Here is a 22,897-nt window from a genome sequence, read left to right on the forward strand (position 1 = left end):
TTGTATTAGATTGCACAGGTGTACCTAATAAAGTGGCCAGTAAGCCCCACATTTACACCACCAATCCATGCCTGCTCTGGATCTCCCCGCAGCCCCTGGTTGCTCAACAGCCTCAGCCCCTGAGACCATGCTGATCTAAGTTATTTAAAGCTTTTCTCTATGTCAAGGGGTGTGGCGGCTAAGACGCCGCCCTCGCCACCAAATCAGTTGGCTTTTTGATGGCTTCAGCAACATCATATTCACATGAAATTGATACACAGGTCAAGAATGGCGAGCTCATACATCTGATAGGGCCGTCGCCCATGGGGGGGACAAAATGCCTGTATAGTCCCCCTTGAAATTTTCAAAAACCCCTTCCCATAGGGATTTTCTTGGAGTACGAAGATGAAACGTCACACCACGTCAGGGTTAACTTACTCTGAGTTTGCACATAACTGCTTCAGTGATGCACGCTGCTGGCCCCCCACGGTGGCGCGGGAGAGCGAGGGCCCGGTCACAGCTGCTTGCAGCTTTAATTTTATTATTATTATTGTTTATCTGCCAGAATGCCACCAAATGCTGAACTCACCCCATAATTTCTCACTTACATGGAATCTGGAGGACAGTATCTCCTATATTCCAAATTAACCCATACTTAAGTCTGTCCTGCTATATGGGACAACCCAAAACTCTTAGTTGGCAAATCCTCAGTGTTATGGAGGGAGTGGGTGAATAAGAGGGTCCATTCTTTGGGTGACCTTTATGAAGAAGGCATCCTTAAATCATTTGGCAGTCTTGTTTAGCAGTTCAAATCAGCCAATAATCAATTTTGGAGATATCTCCAAGACATCTTCTTGTCAGTACCTTTGGCTCAACACATAATCCTCCTCTAGGCTTCGACCTCATTAAGATGGTATTGCATATTGCAGAGACAGGCCATGGGGCTTCTCACTATTACTCTATGCCTATAAACAAGTCTGGTTAGAAGTTCACCTCAGCTTTTTAAATACAGTTGGAAAGGGACTTGAGCACCACCTTTGAACAAGAAGAGTGGAATAAAACCATTGGAGTTACCAAGGACGTTTCCAGAGACATCAAAATAAGGTTAATACAATTAAAAATTTCCACCGTTTCTACTGGTATCCTTACAGGTTATTCAGACTGGGTTTAAAAGAAACACCAGACTGTTGGAGGTGTAGCAGAGAGGCGGGTGACTTAGTCCATGCACTGTGGTCATGCTCAAAAGTACAGGCCTCTTGGATCATAGTCCACGAGTACATCACAGAGGTCGCAGGGGTAGATTGTGAGTTTTGTCCAGGTGTATACATACTTGGAAATCCGAAAAGCACTGACCACATTGTTTAAACCCTAGCAAATTGGATTCAGACCAGTATTATGATTGGTAAACAGATGATAATGAGAAAGTGGAAAGCTGTTCAAGGCCCATTATTTCAAGAAGGGATCTGAGAAATGGCCAAAGTGGTAGCTTTTGTCTTACAGCCTTATACAGTAAATCAGGTAGAAAAATGTAATAATAAATGGGGAATGTTCCACTCACGACAGGGGGGCTAGTGAGCACACTAGTCTGAGCATAGGGGGAGTGATTTTGATTTTGATTTTGCTGAGTACCAGGCTCACAACATACATGGTGTACTCATATTGACATGTTTGTTATAAAATGTATGTTATGTCTGTATAACATGTGTAGTCATATAATACAGAGACATACTGTCAGTAGTGGAATCAGCCTTTGTTGGGATTGTAATGAATGGAGGAAAGGGGACGTGGCGATGGCACAGCTGGATTAAGGAAACATTTATATGGACACTATTACATGGACACTATTTTGACACCTGTTAGGGAGTGTGAATGGACATTTACCAGTGGTATGGCTGGACTTTGACAAGATTACTTACCTGTCATAGTAATACTGGTATATTGACTTACCTCAGTTTATTTTTTATCAATAAGGTTATAAGAAGTTTTTATTAGTTTGTTTGTTTCTTCCTGTTGAGGCGATTGCTGTTGTTGAAAAATTTAAAAACTTAATAAACTTAAGTCATAAAAAAGGACTCTATATGTATGTATGTGGTTGTTGCCTCGCTTTCTGAAGGATATAAATTCTTATAGTGGACAAATCTGTGATTTATAAGGTGAGGTTCTGACAGCAGATCTCCTGTCTCTGATATAATTGTTGTTGTATCCACTTAATAATAATTCTTGTATTTTTCCCAGTCTTGCTTTATGAACTACTGATGCATAAAATGTTGTAAAATTCCTAATATTTAAGCAATATCACACGAGAGGAAGTGATGTTCTCGTACTCGTATATCGTCACGGCTGTGATTTGGTCATAGGCACGAGGCCGCAGCTGAAATTCAGAAAGAAGAAGAATAAATACTTTATTAATCCCTGATGAGAAATTCAATTTTTTCACTCTTGTCATATACACATAGGCTTGTAATACACAAGCATGTACAAGAGGCCTCTCTTTTGTCCATAGTCTCTGCAGATAGGTCTGGGAAAATGGTGATTCTTCACCCGTTGTATTCCAGATTGCAAGCCGTGGCTGCCAGTCAAATCTGTTATAATTCTGGTCTCAAAACTGTGCAGTCACATGATCATGAAGCTCAGCGTAAGTTCAGTCAGGAAGACTTTCTTTGTGCTCATCCATTCACAATTCTCTCCATCCCACTCCCACTGCTTCCTATAATCAGCTGACCATGGGTGTTTACTCTTCTGGTTATCCAATCAAACTTTGCCACAATCTTTATCAGCCAATCAAGATGCTACTGCAAAATTTTAAATCTTCTCTCTCCTCTGCTGCTGTAAGCTGTCATTTTAGGCAGTATTGTCACAGTGGGCAATCGTTCACTTTGCCTTAGTCTTTTCAGTCCCTCATCGATTCCCGATGTGCAATTCCTCAGCAGAAGCTGAATAATCTCTCACCCATTATGTTCTCCGGTTCAGGCAATCTCGCGTCAGTATTGTCAACATGTAAAGTCACTCTCCGTTTCCATCGTTAGTCCTCTCAATCTTAGTGAGGTGTACTCTGGGACACTTTGCTACTTCTGAACACTTTGTATACATACAAACGGATTGTCACGTGTAGTCCCTGGCAGTTCCGGCCAAGCTTTCAAGGCACACCTTGCTTCAGTCCCCAGATATGCCTCAACCTCCAGCCTCTCAACAACCCCCATGCTTTGGGATCCCTCATGGCAAGTGAGCTAGCAATTCAAGCCATCTGATCAAACAGCCCTCCTCACTGTTTAAGTTAAGTGTGACATATATGACCTGCCTTTCAATCGATTCAGTGCTGTAGACAAACATTATGTTATGCTATGTAGCGTGTGAAACAGAGTAGGTTGAATGTGCTAGGAAAGATAGTATTGACACTGTCTCTACCTGGAGCTCGCATGTTTGGGCTGAGAAAGCCATATGTAAGGTAAGGTAAGGTAAAGGAGGTTGTAGGGCTGGTGCGGGGAGCAGTGAGACCTGGCATTAGGGGGGTGTCTCTGGGACGCCAGAGATCACTGCCTAGCCTCCTGGAGGTGTCGTAGGACCAACTAGATGAAACACTTGTGAAAGGAGGTTCCCACCTGATGACCCCAAAGACATGTTAGTTATCACTGCTCACTGGTCTGTATAGTTAAGCCTTGCCATAATAGCTTATCATAGGGGTTATTAGGTTATTCACTGAGTGCTGATCCTTTCTCTAGAGCACAAACTTCTTGTGTTTATTTGAATCACTGCAGTATTAATGTGAAGCAATTTATTTCATTCTCTTGTTGCCCCTCATTTCAATGGGAAAACAATTACCATAATACTGTAATAGAAATAGGCCTTGATTTCAGTAGCTTTTATCAAGCTAAGCATATTAAGTAGGCAAATTATATGCCCTCTGCTTCACAGTGGTAATTGCTCATTTGAAGCAAATTTGATCTATTTTGTCTTCATTCATAAAATAAATAAATAAATTCATGTGTGTATCATGCTGTTATCTCACCACACTTCTTGTATCATTTCAAATTAAAAGCCCCTCATTTCTGAGGTCTGGGTTTTATAGGTGACCCGTGCGTAAAAGCACAAACAGTCCCTCAAGGAGGGACAGCCATGAGGCAATGAATGAGGAAAAAATCGCCCGGACGTTTAATCGGACCGGCGTTTAATACCAAAATGGGGTCAAACCCCCGGCGGCTATTAGGTGCCTGGCGGCTATTTGCCACCAGGTGACTATTTGGAAATATACGATAAGCACATACAGTGAGAAGCACCAGTGACCCACCATCTGATAGGCATCCGACAAAACTGTGAGGATGGAAACAGAGGGCTCGGCAGGGACGGATCACCTGCCGCAGCAAGCGAACATGCTGTCTGCGGTCGTTTTGACTCGACCAGCAGACTTCGCCACAAGCTGATTGTGCTGGTGAAACAGGTGACAAGCTTTACATTCTAAAACCAGCCGTCAGATGACACCATTAGCTGGCTTGAGTCGAGCTTGGACTGGCCAATTCACACCTCTGCAACTTTTCTCTGCAAAGTTCTAAAGTGGTTTCGTCTCATTATCACAAATCATTCGTCTGAACTGGGCTTAACAGAAGTAAGCAGCCCAAGATCTAAGATGCAAGCAGCAACAGGTGGGTTTTCGGCTTCAAAAAAAACTGAGCAAAGTCGCTTCAGCTGGTTTAATTGTGTCTAAAGGAGTGAGACCTATCATGCACTTGTTTTATCGTTACAATGTATGCAGTGTTTCAAAAATTGCACACTCAAGGTATCACCTTTTCTCCATTCTTCATTGGTGTATATGTTCAGAACTTTGTGCAGGATCTCTCCACTAAGTTAAGTCAGGATTGCTTTAACAAAACCTGAGTTATGGCCTATTGCCTGCTAAGTCCTGCCCAGTGTTGGGCAGTAGCGTCACTACAAGTATCGACGTTACTAACTTAACTACATTTCTCAATAATGTGGCAGTAACATCAATACTTTCTGAGTCAAATAGCTTTTTAGTAGTAAAGTTGATTAATTGACTGGGTAGCACAGTAGTGTCCACAAAAGTTCAGTGCAGTGGACTTTTTTTCTGCTGAGGTCTGGATAAAAGCAAGGATAATTAAAACTGAGGACAAGTAATGTGACTGACGCCAACGCCACACCGACGCATGTAGATGAGGGAAGCACTTCTGTATGACATCATATACTAATCCTTTAGTTTATTCAGCTTGCTGCTTCACTACTGGCTTTTCTGCCTCTGATTGGCTACACTGCACTTTTTGATGGGTCTCTCACGTGTCTTACCCATAGACTGTATATATTTAGTTGATTTGCAATGGACACTAAAGAAATAGACTCAACAAGGGCCAGGAAAGAGTTAAAGAGACAGTATTAAGTAGGAAGAAAGAGGAGAGAGAGGGTGACATACTGATGTCATGTGTTATTTGCAGGACATGATCATGTTCTAATATCCCAAAAAAAGAAAAGTTTTCATTTAGGTCTGTTATTTTTATTGTTTATATTACTGTCTTTTATTTATTATGGTTTTATTGAGTGAAAAAAATATTTTTGAAATGTGTTTTTGAATTACTGGCATAGCCAGATAGCCTACTGACAGAGGCCAAGCCAGAGAAATGCGTTAAGTAGGAAGAGAAGAGTGTAACACCAGAATTCCACTGGATGTGTGTCCGTTGCGGAACGGCTGCGCTGGTTATCCGCTGTGTGCTCGGCCATCCGTCAATACCCACCGGCTGCGTTTGCTGTGCGGCGCGGTGCAGGACAGCAGGAGTCATGGGGATCCACAAGATCTCGCGAATTCACGCATAATCGTGTGATATAACAGGATGTAGTTTCTATAAATAGAACCACAAAACCAGAGGAGTAGTAGGAAGACATCTCGGTGCACCTTCATGATTAACATCTCCTCGTCCATGGTGTCAACAGGGTGAAGTGACATCTGAAAACCTCTGACCTGTTGACTTCAGGCCTGCCTCCGCCCATTATGACTTTTTCAAGGTGTAGTGCAGGGAAATATGATCTGCTGTGAACACTGTGTATTTTATTTTGACAATTAACCGGATGTTTTATTTTGTTTCTGTGCACGACTTCCTGACCCACACGATCTGCTTTGTGCTGAATTGCTGCGCTGTGCTCCGGCGTCCGGCAAAAATAGAAGTCCTGCGTATCTGTTGCAAAGGGCTCCGGAGCGCCGCAGCTGTGACGGAGCCCGAACGCAGCACAGCCGCAGCTGGTGGAAACACACACATTGACTAGAATTGAAACATATCGGCTCTGCTGCCGTTCCGGAGCGCAGACGCAACCAACACCTATCTGGTGGAATTTGGGGGTAAGAGAGGGAGCAACAGGCTGACTGATGATGTCATGTTATTGGAGGACATGTTCAAATGTCACAAAGTCTTCAAAAAAAGGAAAAGAAGTAAGTTTAATTCAAATAAACACAAGAAGTTTGTGCTCTAGAGAAAGGATCAGCACTCAGTGAATAACCTCCTAAGCCCTATGATAAGCTATTATGGCAAGGCTTAATTATACAGACCAATGAGCAGTGATAACTAGCATGTCTTTGGGGTCATCGGGTGGGAACCTCCTTTCACCAGTGTTTCGTCTAGTTGGTCCCACGACACCTCCAGGAGGCTAGACAGTGATCTCTGGCGTCCCAGAGACATTCCCCTAATGTCAGGTCTCACTGCTCCCCGCACCAGCCCTACAACCTCCTTTACCTTACTTATACATGGCTTTCTCAGCCCAAACAACACCGCCACCTTCAACAAACCCAGGCTCCGTACATGCGAGCTCCAGGTAGAAGCAGGGCTGATACTACCTTTCCTAGCACACTCACCATACTCTATTTCACACGCTACATAGCATAACTCCAATATAAGCTAAGTTTAAGGAGATAAATAAACTCACAGGATCAGAAAACACACTCACTTTTCAGCATGGTCTCAAACAAAAGAGATTTGAATAGGCCACTAAGTTTGTGATTTCATAAAAAACAGTTCAACTGAACATTTTTTGCCTGCCTATTTGTTTGGCTGACAGTTTTTCGTATTACTGAGATAACACTGATTTGGCATAAAGTCAAAAAGTAAAAATAGCTTTGCAAGTAGTAAGTTACTTTTGCCATTTTCTCATACTGTAGCTTGCTACATTTCTCTGGGGATAGCTTCAGTGTAGTGAAACTTTATTTTGATGTAGAGAAACTGGTAGCTTAGCTCACTACATTTTCCAAGTAGTTTGCCCAACACTGGCCCCGCCCTTTGGGAAGACATTTTGGTTAATGCAATTTTATTAGGAATTTACGCATTCAAAAAGTCTTGTGATTTTAAGGGGAGGCACAAGGATGCAGTGACTGAGGAGCCTGTTAAAAGTTTTTATTTTCATAAAATTAAACTCATTGATTTAACATGCCATTGCCTCAGAAAGGCTAAACAACAATACAACGTTGTTCGCAAAATCAGCAGGAGGAGGCTGTAGAAACAGCTGTTTGCAGCTTGCAGGTCTCTCTCTCTCTCTCTCTCTCTCTCTCTCTCTCTCTCATTCCCTGGAATTTACCTTCTGTCTGGGAGGGGGGGGGGGGGGGGGGGGGGCACTATATGAATAAAAAAGCCTAAAATTATTCTGGCAAAATGATTTTCAGACATGCCAAACCAGCAGTATTCGCACAAGAGATGGAAACAGACTGAGCAATAAATGGCCATACACATGCTATGTCTTTAACCACCTGGAAAACACGAGGTCAGGCACTGGGTGCTACTCATGTGCCTTTTTTGTGCCAACTTTCAAGAGCACAGCGGCAAATTGCGTCTAAGGTTGCTAAGCAGCCTTAACAAGCACTGTATCATAGCCCATTTGCCTGAAATTGGCTGCATATGTGAGACAGTTTTCAGATCAACCAGACATATAGTGTGAGGGGTGTGGCCTTTCCATGCTGCAATTTTGAGCAAAAATTAAAGCGCCAAAATATGACTAATGGAGGTCATATTTCTGGAGAAGCATCAGAACATCCTTTCCAGGTATTGGGCAAAGTTCAATGTTTTTGGCTCAATCCTTGGCAATTTCAGCCAGGGCATACGACGACAGATAATAGGTTCAAGACCTCTCCCTGTCAGCAGAAGAAAGCAGCTCAAATGCCAAAATCAAAGTTGCAAGTATCACAAGCAGGTTTTGGGCTTCACAAATCTGATCAGTCCCTTTGGCTGATCACATTTGTCTAAAGAATGAATGAGGCCAAACACACACATAGGCAGGGGCGCCACCAGGAATTTTGGGTCCCATGAAAAAAAATCACATTGGGCCCCCCCTGCGCAACTGTTGTCACCACATCTCTAGGACCTAACTGACCCATTAAAAGCTTTACATAACTCTAACTTTGAAGGCTTGCAACTGTCTTGCTTCTTGTAGTTTAATACTACCAGTACAACAGTAGAAAAATGCCCGTGCACAGCGTAAGTCAAGGTGCTGGTACTGTGGCAAAAGTGCAACTACGTAAAGAAAAAAAAACACACATATGTTGTGGCTCTTGTGTTCTTAAAATTCTGAGATTATCCTCCTTGTGAAATGGTATTGAAATATCTCTCTTGCAGATCAGAATCAGAATCGGTTTTACCGAACAGATGTGCTGTTGTCCTTGTATTACTATTTGAATGAATCTGACTATGTGAGGCTATTCCATATTTTATATGGTATAAATGGTAATTTTGCCAGTGAAACAGTGTATATATTATTTTGATTCTTTTCTGTTGTTCAATTATGTAAATCTTAGTGCTGTTTCCTATTTAAAAGATGTCCTTCCTGCGCTCAGTATGAGCCTGATGAAGTGAAACGCGTTGCTCTGCTCTATTAAATCTTGATCCTCTTTCAAAGTCCTGTCTTGTGTGTGGTATGTAGCCACAACATATGTGTTTTTTTTTTTACATAGTTACTACCAGTACAATATTTACTGCTAGTGAGTTGTACATGCAACAGTCTGCATACAGTATGCAATTCACTATTGCAAAAATAAATTGAACTCATGGGAATAATTAAGTCTGTATCTATAGATGTCATTTAACAGCCATAATTCAATCTAAATGGAAGCATCTAACTGGATTATTTTAATATTGCCTGTAACTTTAATACAGACTGAGTTAGGCTACTTAATGTTTCCAACTGCCCAGCATCCAGTACAGACACTTGTAGGCTGTTTTTGTTTCATAATAATCATTATATGGAAAAATAATTTGTTTGAATTTCTGTCATTAAAAAATATTTCGTTTTCTCTTTTGTAGGCCTAATGGTAAAAAAGAGCAAGAGAGAGAGAGAGAGAAATTCCAACAGACTCCCTGCAATGATGCTAACTGGCATGTCATTCAACACAATGTTGCTCACCTTTTTCATTGGGACGGGTTAGGGCTAAAGTTATGGGGAGACAGCGCTGCTGCTTCTGACTCATCTGTTGTTGAGTCTGGTAAAAGAGGCAGGGACAACTGATTTAATATGAATATCTTGCTAAACATTTACCTGCACTGTCTTAATGAAGCTATTAATGTTGAGGAAGTGAAGAAAGCTATTGCTACCCTGAAAGTGGGAAAAGGCTTCAGGATCTGATGAACTGACAAATGAAATACTGAAATGTCCCTTGTTTACAAAGCTCTTCTATGTTTTATTGAATTTTTGTTTTGAAAATGGGACTATTCCGTCAATATGTTACAAATCTATTGTTAGCCCAATACCGAAATCTTTGAAAAATGACCCTAGGATACCTTCAAATTACCGTGGCATTAGTCTATTGAGTACTGCATATAAATTGTATACCTCCATCCTTAACAATAGGGTCATGGCCTATCTGGAAGAAAATAATTGTTTAGTGGAAGAGCAGAATGGTTTCAGAAAGGCTAGAGCCTGTATTGATCATGTATACTCTGTTACTGCTGTAGTTAGAAGTAGGATAATGCAAAACAAACCATTATTTGCTTGTTATATAGATTTCCAAAAAGCCTCTGATTTTGTCAACAGCGACCTACTAGCCTATCGTCTTCTTGAAGAAGGAATAGGAGGAAAATTCTATTGGGCCATACAGTCATTATACAAAGAGCCTGTGTTAAAGTTAATGAATACTGCTCAGGCTGGTTCCCTACACCATCTGGGGTCAAGCAAGGCGACTGTCTTTCTCCCACTCTGTTTGCTATAGTTATTTACAATTTAGCTAAGGAAATAAAATATCTAGGACTGGATCTGAATTATGACAGTAGTAATCAATTGGGCATATTACTGTATGCAGATGATATACTTCTGGTTGCTGAAAATGAGAAAGATCTGCAAAAAATGTTAGAATGTGCAGAGAGTTGGTGTAAAAAAAAAAAGGAGACTCACAGTTAATCACAGTAAAACTCAGATCATGCATTACAGACATACAGGGATTAGAAGGAGCAATTTTCAGTTTTATTTTGGAGATCAAAAGTTAGAGTATGCTGCAAATTATAAATACTTGGGTTTTATTTTGGATGAACATTTAAACTTTGAACATGGAACATCTGTCTTGGCTGTATCTGCAAGTAGGGCACTTGGTGGTATAATAGCAAAAATGAAACAGCTGGGTGACCTGGGATATGTTACCTACTCCAAATTATTTCATACATGTGTTTGCCCTGTTATGGACTATATGGCAGGGGTGTGGGGCTCAAAGGTAAGAGTGAAAGGGTAAATGGTACAGAATAGAGCAGTACGGTATTTCCTAGGAGCCCATAAATTCACCCGTCTTGGCAATAACTGGAGATATGGGATGGGAGCCGTGCAAAGTGAGATGGAAAGGTAGCATGCTAGCTCTATGGAACAGATTGCTAAAAATGCCAGAGAGTTGAGTTGCTAGGAAAATATTCAGCTGGGATGTGACTGTAAAGGGTGCATGGGCAAGTGAGATGGACAATATATTTAGAGAAATTGGAGCATCTGACCTTTATCAAAATGTACATACTGTAAACATCTCCTTGGCGAAGGAAGTTTTGTCTAACACATTTCAGAGTAAATGGTCACAGGACATACTATATAAACCAAAATTAAGAACTTTTTGTGTGATAAAAAGTTTTTATGGAAATGAAAAATGTTTGTGCTCCATTGTCTAAGAGACAAATATCACTATGCACCCAACTCCGCTCTGGGATCTTGCCCCTGCTCCTTGAGACTGGACGTTACTGGGCGTTTGTGTTTTATTGTCCCTTGTATCATGAGTTGCGCCAAAAGTTATTTGATAAGTGTAAAAATATTGATTTGATGTGGTTGAGTGATGCAGAGAGACTAAAATGGATTTTTGACTATAAGGTATTTGCACTTGCTGAATATTTAGATAAAGTTTGGGACAAACTAGTCTCGCTCACCAGACCTTTCTCAAGAAAAGAAAGGTCTGGTTGGGCCGACTCTCACTTTAAGATTGGAGAAAAAAATGCCCCGGCTGCTTGTATTTCTTTCAACCAATCACAGTCGTTCTGGGCGGTGCCACAGCAACGGTGCGCTTGCAAAAATATTGCCGGGGGGAAACAGGTTTTGGTGTAACATGCCCACAAAAATATCACCTACAGGACATGAACCATGGCAGAAAAATGGCTACATCCCCGCAAGATCAAACACCGCAAAAGTTAGTAAAGGACGTTTGTCGACTATGACAACCGGAGGTGGCAGGGCGGGACTTCAGCGGGTGGCTCGTTCCCCCCAATGAGAGGCTGATCTATGCAGCGAACTTCCGCCCACTCAGACTAGGGACAAACAAACAAAAAGGACATAGATGATGTATTTATTCTGTTTTCCAGGTGGGCACTATGTGGAATTGTTAATCTATTTTGGTGTGCAGTGTGTAGCTTTCAAACCATAACAAGTGAATGTGATAGTCAATTATTGTTTATGGTGTCTTATAATCCCTTAAGGGATGGGTCTTTGGACAGGACATGGAAATAAAAAATATTCATTCATTCATTCATTCATTCATTCATTCATACAGCAGCACATTTTAATTAGCACTGACATTGCAACATAGTTTGGTTTATGTGTGGGTGGAGATAGCACTCAAATGTTGGGGATAATGCTCCACCATCCATTTGCAATTTGCCGTTTAAGAAGAAAAGAAGAAGAGGTGGTTGGAAAAATAATCTGTTGTCACTTCTGGTAGATGCAAAACAGATGTGCGCAATTTGAGATAAATCTATCCTGTTGAAATTAGTACACCATGCAACTAGTTTGTAGTGTACTAATGTACTACATTGAAATGTAATAATGAAAGTATGTGATTTGAGACACACTCTTGGTCTCTACATAGTTCTGGATATCTTCACTGAGTTTCATCAAGATGGCTCCAAGACAATGTAATCAGTAGCGTATTTCCTTCTAAGCCCCGCCCTTTGCAAAGACTTTCCCATTTTCTGCATATAAAATAGTCCATCCTGATGGCCTCACTTGTCCAAGAAGCTTTTTTGTATAACACATTGAGTTGTCCATGTGTGTCAAATTTCTAATCAATCAGACTCATGATGCGGCCTGTCCTTTTTTTTGTTTTCCTTTTTTTTCTCTTTTTTGGGGCTCACAATTTTAGTGCCACCATCAGGCTGATCAGAATCAAATTTCAAATTTCCAGTTATGGTGCAGAGTTCCATGTCTCTAGCTCATGCAAACTCACAGTAAATTTAGCAAAAGAATGATATAGCATATGATGCACCCATAATCATGATACTTCTACTTCTTGGTCAATACCTGGCCCCAGAGCATGTGTACCAAATTTGGTGATATTCTTTATGAGGTTACACATGTGTGGTACTTGTGGCGCTCTTTATGGGTAAGACTCAATATGCTTTGATACACCTCTTCCCCAACATGTAAAGAAGATATTTACCAAGATTTAAGATGACTGGTCAAATTGTTAATGTGTTACGGCCATTTTTGTGTAAGCCAGGTTTTTTGGACTGATCTTGCACATTTATAATAGAGATGTAACTGGAAGGTTTCTTCTGGGCTGGATGTGGCCCACAGGCCGGCATTTGAATAGGCTTCCTTTACTAGGTTGACCAGGACCAGAGCCTATCATCACTGCAAATCTGTATCGGACAAAAATACCCCAAAAATGAGAAATGATTCATTAAATCAAGGCTTTTTTATAGTTTATGTATAGTTTTTATAGTTTCTGTAAAATGAACATATCATTTTGTTAAAGATTGCTATTGACTAAAGCAAAGAAGAAGCATTGGCAGTGATGGGTTTGCCTTCTCGAGGGCTTATTCAAATTTGTATTCAAATATGTGTGTTCTTCTTTGAACACAGGCGTATTTCTGTGATGGCAAGTTGAATCACTCGCAAGGGCCTGTTCTCTGCTCTTGAGACAGGTTCTGGAGGCTCAATCCCCTCTCTAGCTCTACACCATTAACAGGACTACCGGGCGTAGGGCCCCTGAACAAGCTGCTGTATCATACAAACTGGGAGTGAGACAAACTGGGAGTGTGACAGTTGGTTGTTGGGTGTCTTGCTCTGAACCAGTGTTTGACAGAAGTCTGTCTGACATCAGTTCTTCTCCTCTGTGTTTGCAGGTGATGAGCATCCTGAGTAACCCCAGCGGAGTTTCCTCACAGCCACAGCACGACTTCTCTATCTCACCGCTCCACAGTGCCTTGGACTCCTCTCCATCCAGTGTCATCTCAGCAAGCTGCAGCCAGCGTTCAGCTGAGGCCTCCATTAAGACAGTGGACAGCCTCCCGTCATCCCAATCCTACTGCCCCCCCACATACAGCACCACTAGCTACAGCATGGACCCAGCTGTGGCTGCTGCCGGCTACCAGTACAGTCAGTATGGCCAGAGTGAGTTCTGAGTCCTATTATTTCAGACTAAAACAAACTGTCTTTTATGACTCCCTGTCACAAACTGGTAGAGCACAGTCCCTTAAGCCCCATTTCCACCAAACAATTTTGGTATGGTACCTTTAGAACCAAAAGTAACGCTTCAGACATGGTATCTAGACCCTAGCATTTCCACTGCAAACAGTGCCCTTAAATGTGGGCGGGATTGTTGTCACTCACTGCTGTGTCCAGCACTCACAACATTTCCTCATTACCTGTGACACAGAGGGAAGTCTGCACCTCATTTGTTATCCACAGAACAAGGCTTTTGTGCATTTAGTCCTTCTCAGGCTAACTAGGGGGTTTAATGCTGCCCGGAGAAACGGTGCTCTGCGACGCTGTTTTTTTCTCCGAGTGAGGATTAGAATGTATGCAGTACATATAATCTGGCCGAAATTAACATATATAAACACTTAAGGATTCACTCATTACTAAAAGTGTATGTCATATAAAAACTGAAGTAATGGTCAGAGTTGTCATATGGAATACTTAAGGTGTTGATTGATTCACGTTATCACCTCCTGCATTGTGTAATATTACAAGTTGATGTTCCACCTTAAAAGTTGCCGGCGGTCAGCCCAGTAAATTAAGTTGCTTTTTCTCCGACTATATACAACAATCAGTTCTGCAGTGAAAATTTCCCACCTCTGAAGATCAGGGTACAGTGTAATACTGTTGTCTGGCCCACAGTGTCTGAAGCTCTTTTGGAACCACACCAGGAGAAAATATTTACTATAACACTGCTATTCAGCTGGGTTTAATGGTTGAGGGCCAGCTTTACCTTGGTGCCCTAAAATACCCTTTGGGTATTCAACCATGTGTAGGAACACAACCTACACAAAGGGGTTAAATGTAGCAGGGCACTGTGTGTACAGTTTAGGATGTTTCATTCATTTATTCATCTTCTAACCGCTTCATCCTCTTGAGGGTCGCGGGGGGGCTGGAGCCTATCCCAGCTGACATTGGGCGAGAAGCAGGGTACACCCTGGACAGGTCGCCAGACTATCGCAGGGCTGACACATAGAGACAAACAACCATTCACGCTCACATTCACACCTACGGACAATTTAGAGTTATCAATTAACCTAGTCCCCAATCTGCATGTCTTTGGACTGTGGGAGGAAGCCGGAGTGCCCGGAAAGAACCCACGCTGACACGGGGAGAACATGCAAACTCCGCACAGAAGGGCTCCCACACCCGGGATCGAACCGGCAACCCTCTTGCTGTGAGGCGAGAGTGCTAACCACCTCACCACCGTACCGCCCAGTTTAGGATGTTTGACAGTGAAAAAAATATAACAAGCAAAGTTAGCAACCAAAGTTAGCCTCCATCAGAACCTGACCGGGCTGACTAAAGGTGGACTATTAAAGGATAACTTTGGCACTTTTCAACCTGGATCCTATTTCCCTGTGAAAATTGGTCAAAGAGACTGATGTGAACTACAATTTTTGAAACTGGTCCAGTATTGAGGGAGCTGCAGCGGACGGGAGCCACATAACAGGCTGTAATGAGGCAATTGAACTCCATCATTGTATGTCCATTAAAAGTGGTTATTTTCACCACATACAGGCTCAGTATGTTTTAAGTGTTTGAAGTGTTTCTTTACCGTTCACTTTATCTGGTTTGTTTGTTATTTCCTTGTTAAGCAGAAGTCTCCTCCTTAAATATCATATCACAAGATGTCACTTGTTGCAGGAGAACAACAGTGGAAATGTGTGAGATCTTTAGAGATTATAATAACCCGAGTAGTGTACAGTAAACGCACCGGATTTCGGTTATGTGGATGAGGCTGTTGAATTTGCCCGTTGCCTGTATTTATGTGAGCCGGAGTATATGAAAGGAAGCTGAAGGTGTGTCTGTGGGTGAATAATGCCAGTGTTGTAAAGAGTGATGCAGGTTTGCGCATGTCCGACCTACAAACAAAACAAAACACTTAGGACAGCTGTCACAGAATATCTTTGTCAGATATGGACACACTGAAGTTTTGGCTAGCTGTGCTACAAATGGATCCTAACGCCAGGGCCACACTGCCAGCGAAGTGCTGCGAAGCGCAGTGCACCGAAATTCTCGTGCGAGCCCGTTCACACCAGACGCGCATTTCTCCACGCCGGTCGACAAGCGCTTCTGCTCCCTGCTGTTGTCTCTGTCACATTTGGGGCTGTTTTTCCATCATGGGTATCTCTCTCTGTTTGCATGTGTGCCCCAACCCCCACCCCCTGTAGCCGGCCCACACTCACTCACTCTCTCTCTCTCTCTCTCTCTCTCTCTCTCTCTTTCTTGTGTGTGTGTGTGTGTGTGTGTGTGTGTGTGTGTGTGAGTGTGTGTGTGTGTGTGTGTGTGTGTTCATCTCTCTCGTGCTCTGTTTAGATACCACTGACTAATATGTATAGCCTATATTCCTGCCCGGCTTGATACATTCGCTCGCGGCTCGCTCAGAAAATAGACCAGATGCCGAAACACTCGCTGCAGCACCGGCCATGGAGCTGCGTGGCACGGCCGGTGTGGATGACACAATCAGTTAACATGGGCGCCAAAAGGAAACTGGCTTCACTTCTCGGCACTTCGAGGCTATTCGCAGCACTTCCGCGTCCAATGTGGCCCTGGCGTCACTCTCCTGTCCGTACACTGCGCATGCAGACCTGTGGGTCTGCAGTGACCACAGGAATGACTAGTACCTGTCAAAGAGGAGAAGAAATACAGCGCTAATTTTCCTAAGGAAAACCACTAGGTACAGCAAGGACCTAGCTGTGGCTGCTGCCGGCTACCAGTACAGTCAGTATGGCCAGAGTGAGTCCTGAGTCCTGTTAGTTCATACTAAGCAAACAAAAGGCAACATTTTGATATGTCTTTATGAAACCGCGTTCAAGAGTGGATTTACCTGCTGCAGATGAATGGAGGTAGGCTAATGCTATTAGCTGAGGTTATTATGTTGACATTGCATATTGTTACACTTGAAAGCACAGCAGGATAACGGCAAAAACAATCAATCAATAAATGATTAGGAGGTGCAAAATATCATCTGATTCTGCAATGATTATAAAATAAATCTGTATCGATTGATTACCCATTTTCATCAGCTGACACTATCTCTGCTACAGTGTGTGTGTGTGCGTGTGGAGAAAATGTAATTATGCTTTGGTATTATACAACCTGTAATATATGTTTATGATATTTTATGCCTACATTTGCCCTTCCTTTACATCAAGTTGATATCTACTGGCTATGAATGACAGTGGAAATGTTGGTTTTAGTACAAGCCCCTATACACGGTCTTTTCTAATAAGATAATCATTTGTTATTCCCACAGCAGAGAAATTTCTAGTGTTACATCAGCAAAGAGAATAGTGTAATAACAAGAAGCATCAGCAAGATGTAATGAATATGTAAACAGTAAAATAAAAATCTCTGCTGCCTTTTTTCTCTCTCTCTCCTTGTCCTCTCTTCATGCAAATACGGGCAGGGACAGAATTCAAAGGCCTGAGCCACATTGTTAAAATCAGGTAAATAATTATCCATGATACTGAAAATCTTTTAGACAACATTGAATGACATTTTCTATGAACTACTCTGGTTATAGACCCTGTTAGGGCCGACAACACAATGACGTTAGTTTGTTAGCTGGAGGCAAAACATGACTCGCCACCACAGGGCTGTAGGCTATATTGGAGTCTTAATATGTCGTCTTGTTGTGTTATTGGGTCCCAAAATAGGAGTCATGTCTCAAAACCTAAATTTTATCACATACCAGCCACCACTGCCTGTCAACAAAAACAAAGACAACTATGGTAAAATGCAATAAGATGAAAGGACTGGATGGAGGCAAACATCAAAAATGCTCTCATGTGCAGCGCACACTTCATATCAGGTCAGGGAAAAAGTATTTACTGTTGCAGGGATGAGTAACGTAATGTGTATTAAGGGTTATCATGTCCACCTGATCAGAATCAGAAATTGAGGAGGTATTAAGAAGAATACTGGACTTCTCCATAATGCTAACTTCTTAGGGCATTAGCTAAAGTTAGCTTCGATAGCAAAACAAACTGGAGGAAATCGTTCAAGTGTTGTCGTCCTTTTTAAGACTGGCATAGTAATCAACCACATAGCTGGCCATCCCACATTCAGCAATCCTGTCCAAACTACAACGATAGCCCTGTTGGTCAAAGAAACGGAGCATTATATTTCTGTATGAATTACAAGCGGTTAAGTTAATCACACATTCACTCCGCTTGGCGCTCTGCTGCTCAGTGTCCCCAGCCAGAGTGTCAAGAGAGTGCTTTGTCACTCCAAGAGTGCAGTGCTCCGGATAACCGAACGATACATGGCAGGCTTTGTGCCCTCATCTGATGAATAGTTAGTTTTGGTATATGTATGTATGTATGTACGTATGTGTATGCTTGTTGGTGTTTTTTCCTTTTTAACATTTGTAATCATTTATTTGTTTTTAACCGACTCTGTATGTTTTAATATGCACTGTCGCTCTCCGCAAATGAAGTTCCTAACAGAAAAAAAAGTTCTTTGAGTTGAGTTGATTCCAACAGCTTTACAAATTTACAAACAGTCCAGTTGAGTATTTCTGAATGCACCACTTGTATTACCTTCCTCCACTGTCAAAAACAAGCCAAAAGAACTCTTGCCTTGCCTTCACTAAGCCCCGCCCACCAAAAAACATCATACTGTTTACTAACAGTGGAAGATCTCACTTATGTTTACACTGTTGTCTGACTGCAACAAGTGGCATCTTGTGATATTTCAGAAGGAGACTTCTGCTTAATGAGACAATAACAAGCACGATGGGTCAGGTGAAAGATAAAGAGACACTTCAGACACTCATAATAACAATCTGAGCTGCTCTGTGGAATAACCACTTTTAATGGACGTACAGTGACAGTGTTCAGTTGCCCTGTGTGCTTCAACCTCTGGCTGCCAGCTGATGCCCGCTCCCTCCATACTGGACCAGTTTCAAAAACTGTTTTTCACATCAGTCTCTTTGACCAATTTACATGGGGAAATAAGTCAAGGTTGAAAATTGCCGAAGTTAATCTTTAAGGGGAATCAACTATTCTCATTGTAATGATAATCTCAGCCACTCCTAAACAGATATTTGAGAAATGTTCTCCTACTTCCTCTTTCTTTCTTATTATTTTTATCCACTAAAAGTGTTTGTGCAGCAAATCTGTTAGGCAAAAACTCAAAATTCGGCAGTTGGGTCACAAATTGCACCCATTATTCAGGCACAAATAAAATGTTACTCACTGAGGTGGCACTGTAACCATAACATTTTCACAATTATCTCAAAAATGGCTTCTCTTAGAGTCAAAATTCTCCTACCATTTAAATCTCTCAACTCATCTGCAGCTTTGCGCCAATGGTCTTCTGCTCTAAAATTGTCCAATGTTTCAACTGTTTTCTCTGAATCATATTTTTGTGAACTTGTCCAAGAGTGTTGGTCCAACTGTCCTGTCCCAACTGTCAATCTGTTTAGCAGTTATACATTTTTAAACATTTGTCTTTACGTTCAATTTTTCACATAAATATTTATAAATCAAGAATGCAAAATGCTTTGTCTAGGCTTCACTAAGCAGTCTTGGGATTTTTTGCCACTAGAGTGCACCACAAATGCGAAAGTTTATATCTCATAGTCAGCTACAGGGATTAATTGTTAAAGGGATAGTTCGGCATTTTGGCAAATTTGCCTATTGCCGTAATCCCTATTGTCATATGGGTAGGTACATTACCTTTAATTATCAGTGCCTGTTGTTCTGAGATCGGTGGGGCAGAGCTGCCTGCTGCTCAGCGCACAAAATGGAGGTGAACGGTACAGCCCCCTCTCTCCCTCAAAACTAATCAAATACACCATCAAATGACTCCAAAACAGCCTTGTGGACAACTTGTAGCTTACACATTCACCATGCTATGAAATAATAATGTAATATTACGAGACAGAGTTGTTTTGAAGCCAAATGCAGAGCTGGAACTACATTCGCTGTTTGAAATCACTCTGCCCAGCAAGTACTGTATGTCTGGAATGTAGTTCCGGCTGTGCATTTGGCTTCAAAACAACTCTGTCTCGTAAAATTACATTATTTTTTCATAGCGTGGGGGATGTCCAAGCTACAAGTTGTCCACAAGAGCAATTTGGAATCATTTGATGGTGTATTTGATGAGTTTTGAGGGAGAGAGGGGGCTGTACCGTTCACCTCCATTTTGTGCGCTGAGCAGCGGGCAGCTCTGTCCCACCGATCTCAGAACAGCACGCACTGACAATTAAAGGTAATGTACCTACTCATGTGACTATAGGGATTACGGCAATAAGCGAATTTGCCAAAATGTCGAACTATCCCTTTAAAACCATCTAGGGTCGTGACTCAGTCAATGCATAAAATGCGGTAATGACTGCTTAAGATGGGCGTGGCTTATTACAATAAATCAGAATTCTAGACATTTCACATTTCAAATTTCAAAAAATTGTAGTAAATCACACATACATCCTAGAGAGCTGTTTTTTTTTCAGTAGCCTACATCCACTGAATTTCCTCACTGCAACCTATTCAGAAGTCCATCACTATATATTTTTAAGATAATGCAAAAGCAATTTATGCCTATATCTCCACAAATCTTTGATCAAATGCAACCAAAATTGACACAGACATTCATTGGATAATAGATATCACATGTTTCAAATGGATATTCATTCACGCAGTGATATTCATTATTAATATATTCTATTGCCACCAAAATATTTTAGGATAACTTTCACACTTTTCACATAGTGGCAGTATGTATGTTTAAATAGACATGGGAAGCCTTTCAGATATTAAACGAGATAAAAATTTTATGTAAATGTAGCAATGTAAAACATGTTTTGACAGAAGGTCATGAGCCATGCCGAATATTTCTGAAAAAGCTTTATATACGTTAACGGAGAATAAGCATGTAGTGATGACCCCAATGAATTATTTTAACTGAACACCGAGTTTTGGTTTCCATCAGTTAAAAAAGAAACAAGCATTTAAAGGTTTACAATCTGCTCGGATCACAATAAATGCAGCTTGTAGCTTTAATTTATGATGTGAATTTTTTTTGTTATATTGTTATTCATTTATTCAGATTTATATATTGAAGTACACTTTAAACTGTGAGGCTTTAATATATTGTTCAATTTCAACGCTAATTTTGCCGTTGTAACAAAAACAAAAAAGAAATTTTGTAATGTTGTTGACTGTTGTTTAGTACTTTTCTTTTTAAGTTAGGTTCAGGCACTGTTTGGGCATCTGTAAGATTTTAAAAGTATTGTTTCCATGCTGGTATCACTGAGAAAAAAACAAAAAAAAAAACAACAATACCCAACCCCACATGCAGTCTTTCTTTGGCCAAGCCATTTGTTGGCTACCAGATGAGGAAAATTTATTCACTGTCTAACAGCCATTTACTTTAAATAAAGTATGACTCTTTTGGGGCCAGTGTGTGTGACATAGGTGGCTGTGGCTCATGAGGTAGCACAACCCTCTATTTCAACTTCAACTTTTGTTTATTTAAAGTGCACATCATCCAGACAGCCTCTACAAATTGAAATTTCAGTGGTTCCCAGTCTCACTCCAGAGTTGTCGAAAACCAGCCCTTGGTCAGTGACTTCTGGCGTTAGACACCAATGAAAAAGCCATCCTTTCACATCGGCATGATATGCAGTCAGTCACTGTTATTGTTAAAAGGCGCCCAGCGGCATCAGGGGGAAATGCAGCAGGATGACAACAAATGTTAAGGCGACAAAAGTCCAAGTAAGGTGGGTAGGAGGGGTGGTGGATGGGTCCAACAACCACCTACTTTCAACCGGGAGGCCGGTGTTCCCTTCTTTTTCGTAAACCTGACCGTGTGTGTGTTGAGAAAATGTGACCATGTGCATTTGTTGTTGAAGGACTTCAATTTGCAATGTTGTACTGACATAGAGACTGTATGGTACATTTCCTGTAAAAAAAAAACAAAAACAGTATGATTGTTAATGTCACAGCAATAGCTAATGTCACAGCAATAGCTATAATGATCATGTGACATTGTGGTGGCCCTCCACCCCACCTCCCCCTCCTGCAGACAGATTTAACAGTTTACTTCAGACTTTTGACTCTCCTCTTGTTTTAATGCAGGAAGCTCTTGACAGATTAAAGTACATGTTGCCAAAATAGCTGAGGTGTGTGAATATGTGCGTGTATATGTGTTTGTGCATTTGTATTAGTGTTTGTTATTGGATAGGCTCAATCTTGGAGGCAGAGGACTTTCAGTGTGACTGCTCAACAGGGATTTAAAGTATAAAGCTGGTTGACAGGAAAAACAGCTTCCTTTAGAGGACATCACTAAACCCTTGTGAAACACACAGACACACACACACACACACACACACACACACACACACAGCTCCCCCACTTGCTGTCTGGGTGAGTGGCATCTTGGCAGACAGACTTGCCCACCCATAGGTGCTCTTCTTTCTCTCATTCCTCAGCACAGAGTGACAGCTTCCTTTCTATGCACGCTGGCATCCTAACTGACATGCCTTACTTATCTCCCCCTGATAACCACAGCATGCACACACATGCACACCCAAACACACCGTCTCACATTACATCTGCTGTCAGCCTTCCTCTCTCCTGCCCTATAAAAGAAGTTATCACCAGTTGAACCAGGAGGGGCAACATCCACCACTCAGACATGCTGAGCATTAATGCTGGCTTTCCAAGAACCACAGTTATTCTAGTGACTACCTGCCTCTCTGTCTGTCTGTCAAACATGTCAAACACATCAATAAGCAACACTGTTCCACATTACGTGTTCCTTCGTTACCATTCCACTGCCCCAAATACTCTGCAGTCGGTAGCAGAGGTGTACTCGCAGCTCTCCACGTGTATGACCTATTGAAAACTCTCATAAAATTAGTTGGGCAACATATTGTGCGTTGCAATCTCTCTGAAAGTACTACTTTGGACTACAGTACTGATCCATTAAATTAGCAAAACAGCTATATTTACAGACACTTATACGTAGCCTTGTAGCCTTCATATATCCATGTTTACTT

At 41.6% G+C, this 22,897-nt stretch overlaps 1 protein-coding gene across 4 annotated transcripts in view; it reads left to right on the forward strand.

Moving 5' to 3' along the window:
• The window catches only part of LOC117258368 (paired box protein Pax-7-like), a 240,631-nt gene that overhangs the window by 199,242 nt on the left and 18,492 nt on the right, over positions 1-22,897 (forward strand). For all 4 annotated transcript variants that reach the window (XM_033629198.2, XM_033629199.2, XM_078170386.1 and 1 more), the window contains exon 8: positions 13,530-13,797. In XM_033629198.2, the coding sequence (XP_033485089.1) occupies positions 13,530-13,797 (268 nt within the window). The remainder of the gene's footprint in view (positions 1-13,529; positions 13,798-22,897) is intronic.

This window comes from Epinephelus lanceolatus, chromosome 8, assembly GCF_041903045.1.
Source record: "Epinephelus lanceolatus isolate andai-2023 chromosome 8, ASM4190304v1, whole genome shotgun sequence".
Lineage (NCBI taxonomy): Eukaryota > Metazoa > Chordata > Actinopteri > Perciformes > Serranidae > Epinephelus > Epinephelus lanceolatus.